Raw genomic sequence first — 10968 nt, 5'->3', positions numbered from 1 at the left:
AGTCGATCGATATATTTCTAGTCGACTGATGTTTTTAGAATAAGTCACACATTCTTAGTCGACCGATAAAGTTTTAGTCGACTAATTTTTTTTTTTAAATTTTAAATGAAGGGACCCGATACCCCTTGGATTTTTTTTACACCCGTTTTTTAAAAAAAAAAAAATAGGCATCGTTTCATTTTCACACCTTTTTGTTTTTATTTTAAAGGAACGAAACCCTTAAAACGAAAACCCCTTTTTGGTCTCTTTCCTCTCTCTCTTCCGAAAAACCCTCGGAGTGTCGTTCGATCTTCGCAGGGATTTTCTTGCCGTGACAAGGAGACGCTGGAATCTTCTGGCCGTGATCTTAAAACGCCGGAATCCTCTTGCAGTAACTGGCGCATCTTCAAAACACGCTGGAACACTCTTGCGGTGATGGTGTATCTTCAGCCATTGCCGAAATCCCCTTGTGGCAACCTTCACACTCGCCGTCAGCCACCGTATCTTCCTTCGTTTCTGAACGCCGGACAACATTTTCCCCTTGCCAGACGTCATTTGGAAGCCAACATTTTTTTTTGGTAAATCTGTTTTTAATCATGCCTCGTACGAAGTCTGCATCTGCAAAAGGTTTAGGTTCTCATCCTCCTACACCTTTTTCAAGACATGTTTTTTCACTCAGATTACTCTGAAATCCTCTCTTATATGATACTTTTGGATCAATTTCTGCACTACCTATTTTACCAGGCCGAAATGTACTGTTTCACATGTTTTCTCGTTACAACATAAGAAAATTATTTCCTGGAATTTCACATCTTTTTGATGTCTGTGCAGATACCCTTCACTATCCTTTTCTGATTCACTTGTTTTACACGAATTTATAAATTAATCATGAAACTGGAGTTCTTTCTTCTCTTGTTCGTGATGTTGAAATCGAGTTTGATTCTAAACTGCTTGGAGAAATTCTAGAAATTCCACCTTCAGACACTCTTTTCAACACTGTTGAACTAAATGATGAAAGAATTTTTGAACAAATTCTTCTTCCAGGTGCACATTGCTGCCCTCCTTTCAAAAATACTAATCTTCAAACTCGTGCACGCATTGCTGGATGAATCCTTGCCCACAATGTTCTACCTAAAACTGGTTCTTTTGATTACTATTCCATAGATCTATCTACGGCTCTTTATGTTTTATTTGAAAATATTTCTGTAAATTGGGCCAATTTGTATTTTACAAATTTGTGGAAACAAAAACCATTTCCTCCTTATGGTTGTCTTCTAACTCGTATTTTCAGACATTTCAAAGTTCCTTTAACAAATGAAAAATATATTGAGCAAAAAGAGTTCTTTGATCAAACAATTTTTAAAAGAATAAAAATTAAATATCTGCCTTCTTTAAATGTTGATCAAACTGAACCATCTGATCCTACTGAACCATCAATTTCTGAACCCTCACCATCTTCTGCGACACCTTCATCTCAAGTAAAAAGAAAGAAATTTTCTACAAGTCAAGACAATGATAAAGTTATGCAGAGACTGAAAGCTTTGGAGCTGCATCAAAACACTTTTCATGAAGATGTGACTCAACAACTATCTTCGATTCAGAAAGAGATTACTTCAATCAAAGATTTTCTCAACTCATTTTTCTAATCTTTGTTGTCTAAACTTTCATACTTTATGGGTTGTAATATTTTAAACTTGTATCTCTATTTTGCTTATGCTATTTCTGCCCTTACTCTTTTTTATTCTGACAAAGGGGGAGAAAAAGATAAAAGATAACATTACATTGAAATTGAAATGCGAAATTAAGAGAAAAAGTAAGCTTTGAATGAATGTATTTATAAATGCATGAAGTAATGATGAATGGAAATGCAAACCAATCAATATATGATATATGTGCTTTAAAAGTACTAACTTTTAATGTTTTGCAGCATATTGATAGGGAGAGTAAAATCTCCATCTATGCATCTAAATGCTTCATCTTTGATTAAGTTTGTCATCATCAAAAAGGGGGAGATTGTTACGATAATGAAGTCATATATGATACTTCAAGTACAAGGTTTTGATGATGAGCAAGTGGAATCAACTGCATTTTAGCTAAGGCTATGAAGAAATTGAAGAATTCGATGAAGAATCTTTGAAGACTAGTGTGCAAATGTTTAATTCATTAAAAAGTCTTAGATTCTTGTAAGAGCCTTACTTAGAGTGCATATTTAGGTTGCATTTTACCTAAAAGTTTTTAGAAAAACTTTTCTAAAAGAACCCCTCATGAAAATCTTTTTATAAAACTCATTTCTTAAATTTTTGTGTTTATTAGTCAACCAATATACTTACCAGTCGACTAATCCTTTCACGCCATATTTTCTAAAAAATCATTTTTGTCAAATTAGTCGACCAAAGGTTTTATCAGTCGTCTGGACAGAATGTCTGTTTTCTGGAAAATTAGCACCAGTCGACTAATGGTTTTATCAGTCGACTAAACAGAACATGTGTTTTATGAAAATTTAGCAGCAGTCGACTAATGCTTTTATCAGTCGACCAAACAAAATGTTTGTTTTTTAGAAGATTTTAGCAGCAGTCGACTGAAAGGTTTTTCAATCTACTGATGATATTATCAGTCGACTAATTTTTCTCTAGTCGACTAAGTTTCAAAAGTTCAGATTTTCAAACGGCTCGATTAATAGATCAGTCGACCGACGATAACTGTCAGTCTACTAATAACTAACTATTAGTCGACTAACTGATGTTCCAGTCGACTAATTTTGCCGTTTTCGTGAAACTTCAAAAAAGCGTGTCTTTTCATTTTTCAAACGTTTTGATCGTTCAAATCGGACTGTTTTGACACCCTTTCATACTCTCAACGTATGAAAATTTTTAACTATAAATATGAGTGCATTTTACACTCAAAATAACAAGAATTCAATCGATTTGAATCATTTACTTCTTGTTTTTCACTCCTATTCATTCAAGTATTTGTTTTCTCACTCACTTGATATTTTCACTTTAGTTTTTCACTCAAATCCCTTTGAGAGATAGTGAATTCGTGAGTAGAGTATTTCAACAACCTCAAAAGCCAATTGCATCTCATTTGCATTAAAAAAAAAGACTCATAGGTTATATTGTAAGTTGTTACTTATTTTCTGTAAAAAGGTCTCCTTGGTTTAAAGGAGTTGTTTGCTTTCAGTAGGGTTGTTACTGAAAGTGAGACCGGTTTCCTTCTTTGATTTTGGGATCGGGTTCATTCTCTCCTGCACTTATTCTTCGTGGACTTCTACTACAATGCAAACTTGCTAAGGGTGCTTGGCAGATTTGAGATCATACTTCTACCGAAGGTGGTGGATGCTATGGACATTTCATCATCCAGACCCACATCCATTCTTGTCATGCCCTACCTCATTCTATCGAAGGTTCTGGCAAGCAGGTTGTAAGGCATTATTGCGGGCATCATTAGCACCTCGCAGAGCAAAGGCGTAGCTAGGGGAGGGGCAGGGCTGGGCTGCCTCCCAAAACAGTTAAATTTTTTTTTTTTTAAAGCCCAGTCCTAGCCCGGCCCTGATTCCATATGAAATAGATTTTTATCCATTTTTGTAGCCCAGCCCAGTTCTAGCCCAGCTCTGACTGCAGCAAATAGTTTGATTTGTCCATATGAAATAGATTTTTATTAATAATTGTAGCCATTTTTATTTTATCTCAATTTTTTTCCGGGGGCGCTGCCCTTGAACCCCCGACTATCGCACAAATAAATTTTTTATGCTACACCCCTGTTTGCCCCCCCCCCCCCCCCCCCCAAATGAATCCTAGCTACGCCCCTATCGCAGAGGACATTCATCAGGGAGAGGAAGGTGCAACACTGTGGTGTTAGCTTCAGAGGCCATCCACGTCTCTGTGACAAAAAAACTGTAATTCATGCTAAAGATGGATATTAGTAAGGCTTGTGACTCTGTTATGCAATCCCTATAAAGCATGGGCTTCACGGACCGGTGGTGAAAAAGGGTAAAGAAATTAGTGGAGACGTTGTCCGCATCGGTTAGTCTAAATTGTGAATTTGGCTCAGACATTTGATCTGCATAGGAACCGGTTTCCTAGAAGTGGAGAGGCGGGCCTCTTCTGGGATGTGGCGGCATTGGTGCCACATATGGCCCAGGTTCATGACTGGGCTCACACCATCATCCAGCAGTTGGCATGTCTGCATATGGTTACCCTGTGTCTGGGGAGTTCTTAGTGGCTTCCTTTTGCCTTGCGTTTAGCGAAGTTGGGGCTGACCTCTTTCCAGTAGAGAACGTGTGGCCCCGGGGGCCATCTCCTCAATCGAAGTTCTTTGCATGGCTAGTGATCAACAATGGCATTTTGACTCACGAGAACCTATCACACCTCGAGATTCTGCTTACCCAATGTTTGCTGCCGATTCGGTGACGATGCTGAATCATCCCCTGCACTTGCTATGGTTCTGCAAATTTTTTCAGTTTTTTTTTTCTCGACTACTTGGCAGCAGCTTCGTATTTCAGTACGTCGAGAATCTTTCGCAACGGATCTACTTCTCAACCAAAGTCTGTTGCCTAAAAACAATGGTTGGAGATGTTGGTTGTTCATCACTTGGTGGGCAGTTTGGCAGGAGCGTAATGCAAGGATCTTCAAGGGCCGTGCTAGGCCTAACTCCTCATTGTTTGCTCATATTCTGTCTGATGTTTTTTACATGGCTGCCTTGAAATGGCCGGTGACAAATTTGGGTTGGGTTCTACCGATCTTCGCTGCTTGTCCCACTCTTCTTTTACAGCTGGGGGTTGATTCCTCGTCGCCATAAGCTTTTTATTTATCTTGTTTTAATAGAATCAAATTTAGCCCTTTCTTAAAAAAAAAAAAGAAAGCTTAAAATATGGATGACAACAAGAAGACTGCTGCCAATGTGCCTCAGAAATGGGGAGTCAAGCTACCCATTTATTTCAAAGGGGGCAATTCCTTAGGGCCAGTTTCATCTAGCGTCCAATGGAGAAACGTGGTTTATCATATATGAAAAGAACAAGACTTTGAATTTGTGGGGAGTCCTAAATAGAAGATTCAAAAATTTAATTTCAAAGCCCAATTTGACTCAGAAATTTCAAAATCATATTATATTCAAAATTTCAGTTTCTTAATCAAAATTCAAACTTCAAAGTTCAATTTAACTTTAAAGTTTCTGATTCATCTTCTGATTTAAAATCAAGTTCTATCTTCTTACCTTCAAACTCAAAATCAAAGTTTGAAATTGATTCTGAACCCCAAAAACTCTCCATAAATTTTAAATTCAATATGAGTTTTCAAAACCCAGATCCATCTTCAAAAAGTCTCATTTGGGCTTTCCAAATCCAAAGTTAAAACTCAATTCCATTTAGGATTCCAGAGATCAACTTCATTTTGGGTCTCAGACTTCATATCCAATTCCATTTAAGAAGGTCAATAATGATGCACGTTTATCACTTGCTACCTATAAAGATTGGGTGTCGGTGACCCGCCTGAGGTTTACCTTGCAGGAAGATGGGCCCAATAAGTTATCTGGTTCTCGGCCAGGGTTTAAATTAATACTTACATAAACATATAGGTATATTACCAACATTTTATGTGCTTTTCTTTCTACTGGCAGAACATGTCTACGACTGCCTACTACATAGATAATTGAAAGTAGGCATAGGTATGAATCTATATGACTTTTTATGTTTGTTTTTTGTGAATACAATCCTCTAGAAAGTGTGCGCAGTTGTTTTGGCTAGTCACTGGTCCATTCTCAGCACCTTAAAAACAAAACCAAGCCTGGAAGAGAAAGTATATGCCAAGTCTTGTTTTTACACATCTTCAATAGGTCTTGCTTGGCAAATTCTTCCTGAATCAACCAAACCAGCAGAACACTAGAATCAATTTATTTCCTTCACATAGATATTTGGTTCCATCCAATCAACAACTCATTAACTATGTTGTTTACAACCAACTGGGGCTCCGCTTGTCTGGTAGGAGCAGCTAGTGCACGTCGCCTTGTGTTGGGACGTTGCAAGTTCGAATCCCAATGGTAATTGTATAACTGGTAGGGGTCTGCCTAACCCCAGCTTGCCTTTAAAAAAAACAATGTTGTTTACCACTTATTTACAGGCTTACTTTTGCTTTAACCAATTTGACTGAAACCAATAGAAGGCTTGTATTGAGCCACTAAGCACTAATCGGGTCTTTAAACACTATTCATGACAAGAAAGACACTCTTGTATCATGGCACTAACATTTGCCAATTTTCCAGAATTTAATATTGTATGGATCTGAAGATGCGTGTTTGAATCTGCAAGTGCATTTTGAACCTACTGCATGAGACGTTTCAAGCAAAAACTGAAATCTCATGTTTGGAAGAAACTCAAATTTCCATTCCACTGGAAGATATGTTTCCCTTTTGGCCATTGGAGGGCACACGGAACAAAAGATCAGATTGCTGCCTCCAAACTGTCAAAAGTTCTATTTTAAACATAAGAAAACACATATTCATGACAAATCTAGTGGGCTGATTGATAGGAAAAGCACACAAGCGCAGTGTCGCATATCCACAAGCCTCAAGGTCCTCTTTGAGCCAAGTGATCTCAGCGTGAAGCAACACATGAGCCTCCACACATTATGCTCCTGCAGCAAAAGTGTCACAGCAATATTCAGAAAATCCGCAAGATTAGATTTCTGTAACTAACCAAGATGAGAGTAAGTTCTGCCAAACAAAATCATGAAGGAAACTGCAAATTTGGAGACTGAAGGGTGACGTCTTAATGTGTTGTACCAGAAATTATAAAAATAAGATGCATGCTTAAATATATGTTGATAAATGGCTCTTCAACTAGTTGATGGAAATGGACAGGTTAGAGAATCAAGCCAGGAAAAGCATCAACAGGATCATTACATGGAACTTTAAATACATTATGATTCAGATAAAAACATCAGTTCTATAAATTCAGTCCGCAGAATATAATTTGAAAAATAGCAAAGTTGCATTGTAGGCAACAAATGCAGTTGTCATTGACTCAATTTACAGTTTTTCTTGCTTTGTCTGATGATTGTGTGAAAGTGCTATCTCAATGCCACTAAACACAAGTCAACAGCCAACTCTTGACAAATAGATCAGGAACCCCTGAGATGCAAACTGCACCAGATGATATAAGTGTTCTGTCCTGTTTGGTTACCCAGAAATGAGATTCTTAATCATCAAAACTGATGATAGCAGTATAATAAATGTTACATTATACTGAAATCAGACTCAAGTTCATCCCGAATTTGTGGTTAACTGCTATGATGCAGAAGATACAACAACTATTTATACTCACAAGCTATTACACATGCAAATATCTCAACCATGCTAACCTCCAGGACATTTTCATCTTTTCTCTGCCTGTCTTTCAAACAACCAGGAAAAAAAAAAGAGGGGGAAAGGTATGAAGTATGAGAGGCAAATAAAACTTGGGATAGCATGATTTTCAACACCAACAAATTATTGACACAGACATGGAACAATAAGCTGACAAATTTCCATAAAAGATAAGACTAATTGTGTATTTCAATAAAATGGTTATTGTTAACTCAAGTTTCTTCTCCAGGGGAAAAAAGAGAGAAAAAGAAAAGCTCGTCTCAAAATCCTCAATGAATGTACAAATAGCACTTGTGACCCTTAAGACAACCAATTCTGTTTTCTAGTCATACAACCTATTTTGGGATTCATAGAGTGAAAACTTTTATGAGTTTTATTGGTATAGCAATTGATCACTTACATAATCGAGCAACCAGAACTTTTCTTCTTTTTCTTTTTGATCATTTCCTTCCTTCTTGGAGGTTGAAGGACAACCTTAATTGCAGTATCAAAGACAGCTTTGATGTTCTGCATGGGAGAAGGACAAAACCAAAGATATATAAGTTTCCAAAGAGGCAAACAGAAAAAGTGGTAATAGATAAAAATAGTGAGAAAAGGAAATACAATTAGTATCGAATAATTGATAGCAACCTGTTGCGTTTTCGAGCTGCATTCGATATAAGCAGCAGCACCAATTTGTTTTCTCAACTCCTCTCCCTAAACAAACACATACCTAATTAAAAGGTGAACAATGTTGGCTCCACCAAGTATAATGAACATGCAATCAATTATAAACACACAGTAACCAATGAATTGAATCTGACTTGGGTATCCTGGCCTGAGACAAAGCCAAGGATGAGAAGTCTAATGCACTTGGTCACCCCCAAGTGTCATGACAAACCAAATTGAAGGAAGGAGACAAGTCAGACCAGAGTAGTGAGTAACCTATTGACCGCTACTTCTGTATTTATTATCGCCTTCATTGTGAATATTGATGGTATTCGTGAACCTGTTTTTGGTTATCTACTTTATGGGGGTTCATGCTTTAACTTTTGGCAAAGAAAATCAGGACATACCTGAGCGGTTGTTACTGCAACAGCACCCAGATGATCAGCCAGATAACCTTTATCTTCACGAAGATCTGAACAAAACAACATAAATCAAATGTTTAGGATAGACACTATTGTTCCATAATCCAACTTACAAAAGGAAATGGCAGCGAAATTACTCCAGCATTTTGTTTTACCGCCGAAGTAAAATAAGGATACATGAGCATAGGTAAATTAGGCCTAGGAGTTCAGTAAAAGATTAATAGCATGCTGAGAAAGAAAAACAGAGGATCACGATACAGACCCAACTTGGTTCCAACAAGAACAACGGGAACATTGGGCGCAAACCGGCGAAGCTCAGGCATCCACTGTAAAAGATGAAAGGCACCAAATCGTTTCAGCAAAAAAATCAAGAAAAAAATTGCATAATATCCAGAAAAATTGTTCTTCAAAGCTTCAACAGAGAACAGAATTTGTCCAAGAACAATCCTGATTCAGAGAACTAGGAAAAAGAGAATAAAGAAGTGCTCACCTTTTTCAGGACATTTTCATAGCTAGCCTTACTGACCAAGGAAAAGGCCAAAACAAACACATCAGCTCCTCTGTAACTCAGTGGCCTCAACCTACTGTAATCTTCTTGACCTGACAATGCACCCTCCCCCACTCAGTAAAGCACAAACAGATAAAGACTCAAACCAAAGCAGCTCCTTCCACTGAAAATATGGAATGATCACAACTTTTTGGTTTTTCTCTAGAGGGACTATGAATATAAGTTTGTTATCTAATATCCAATTAAGAAAACAAAAAAATTGAAAGAATGGAGATGAAGTTAGGTTGAATCAGGTACCTGCTGTGTCCCACAGGCCTAAATTTACAATGTTGCCATCCACCACCACATTGGCGCTGAAGTTATCAAAAACTGTAGGAATGTAATCCTGCCCAGAGCCCCAAAAGCATGAAAAAGAGACAATATCAATAGTAGAGGATCATTGGGCTAACGAAACATATACAATGATAACAGAAAACAAAAGGCTTAATGATACCCACAAGATAAAATATTAAAACAAGAACTTTGTGAAAAATAGAAAATTTTCTTCAAAGGAATAGATGGGAATCAAGAAACTCAGATCTTCCACCTCAAACACTAAAACAAAAGCCAAAAACAGTTTTTCAGGTAGAAAGTAAAATCCACCTGAAAAATGATACCCATCTTTGGATCTAAAAGTACTTAAAAGGATATTCACAAAAGGAGAAACGTGAAGCCCGACTCTGTTTTTCCATCAAATCCAGTAAAGCTACCACGTCCAGCTCCAAAAAAAGAGGAAAAAAATTTACAATGATATTAACATGTAAAACTTACAGTAGGGAACTTGTTGCTGGTGTAGCAGATAAGCATACAAGTTTTACCCACAGCTCCATCTCCCACTGTCACACATTTGATGAACTTTGAGGCACTCATCTCATCAGCAAGAGAGAAGAATTACTAGAAAGATGTAGAACTATAGAAAGTAGTTTTTATAAAAGATAGGCACACAGTCAGAAACAGAAAGGCACAGATAGAGAGAGAGAGAGAGAGAGAGAGAGAGAGAGAGAGAGAGAGAGAGAGTATTAGTAGAAGGGAGTCGTGGCCCCGTCAAACCCTTCCCCTCCATTAAATTTTAAAATCTAACAAGAATTTAGTTTGAAAGCTTTTAATGGGACCCACAGCCAAACGTCTCTCTCTCTGCGCCTTTGGCCGTATGATACCCTAGGATTTTACATAAAACTACAAAACTGTCCTAAATCTTTTTGATGATTTGCACTCATGTAGTTCAAAAAGGACAACGTCAACTACCAAGCGCCAATCATTACTTCAGCTCCTTATCGGATTTATTTTTATTTGTTGTTTATGAAGAATGAATAAAAAATGTTTTTTAATACAATTGTATTTTTATTTAAAAAGAAAGTTATGGGAATAATGTTTAAATACAACTGTATTTTTATTTAAAAAATAAAGTTATATATGTGTAAAAAAATGCAATGTTTTTTTTTCATTATGTATATATTAAGTTTATTAAAAATTGACCTTTGAATCATGTTTTTTTTATGTATATATCAGTTTTTACAAGGGTTAAAAAATAAACAACTTACAACTTGTCAAATTTTCAAACCTCAAAAAAAACATATTTTTATGTTAATAAAAACCATGATCTAAGAGTTGATTCCTACTATTTTTTATCATACTTAACACATTCATGAAATGAGATTTGGTTAAAACAATCTCTTCCTATGAGTTTTCATATGCTTAATAATTACAAAAAAAATTTAAACTATTTAATTTTCAAGCTTTGAAAAAACCTACTCGTGTATCATAATTGGATGATATAAGTGACATTTTATATAAAATCAAATACTAAAAACACATTCATGTGGTAAAAAACCTCTATAATCTGATGAACCATCGATTTTTGAACCTTAAAAAAAATCTACATGTATATCATAAACGGATGATTTAAGAATCAATTAGTAAAAAATCAAGTATGTATGTAAAACACATCCACATATTCATAGAAAAAAGAAACCTCTAAAATCCCTCTTTGTAAGTAGAGATGGCAGTCGACAGGGG

The 10968-nt window shown here is 36.5% G+C and overlaps 1 protein-coding gene across 3 annotated transcripts; it reads right to left on the bottom strand.

The window, feature by feature from the left end:
* Positions 1-6388: 6388 nt before the first annotated feature.
* Positions 6389-9911, bottom strand: LOC149828790 (rac-like GTP-binding protein ARAC7). Of its 3 annotated transcripts, none has more exons than XM_090016975.1 (8): positions 9724-9911; positions 9211-9298; positions 8896-9005; positions 8668-8731; positions 8391-8455; positions 7939-8031; positions 7736-7842; positions 6389-6605 (listed from the first exon to the last, which is right to left on the bottom strand). In XM_090016975.1, the coding sequence occupies exons 1-8, from the start codon at positions 9820-9822 to the stop codon at positions 6566-6568; spliced, it is 666 nt and encodes a 221-aa protein (XP_089873101.1). In that variant the 5' UTR covers positions 9823-9911; the 3' UTR covers positions 6389-6565. The 3 variants fall into 3 exon arrangements, with proteins under 3 accessions (XP_089873101.1, XP_089873102.1, XP_089873103.1); XM_090016976.1 differs by having other exon boundaries at positions 7966-8031; XM_090016977.1 differs by lacking the exon at positions 6389-6605 and having other exon boundaries at positions 7732-7842; positions 7966-8031.
* Positions 9912-10968: the final 1057 nt, after the last annotated feature.

Source organism: Nuphar pumila, chromosome 9, assembly GCF_984573655.1.
Source record: "Nuphar pumila chromosome 9, dmNupPumi1.hap1.1, whole genome shotgun sequence".
Lineage (NCBI taxonomy): Eukaryota > Viridiplantae > Streptophyta > Magnoliopsida > Nymphaeales > Nymphaeaceae > Nuphar > Nuphar pumila.
This window is presented reverse-complemented; position numbering and strand designations above follow the sequence as displayed.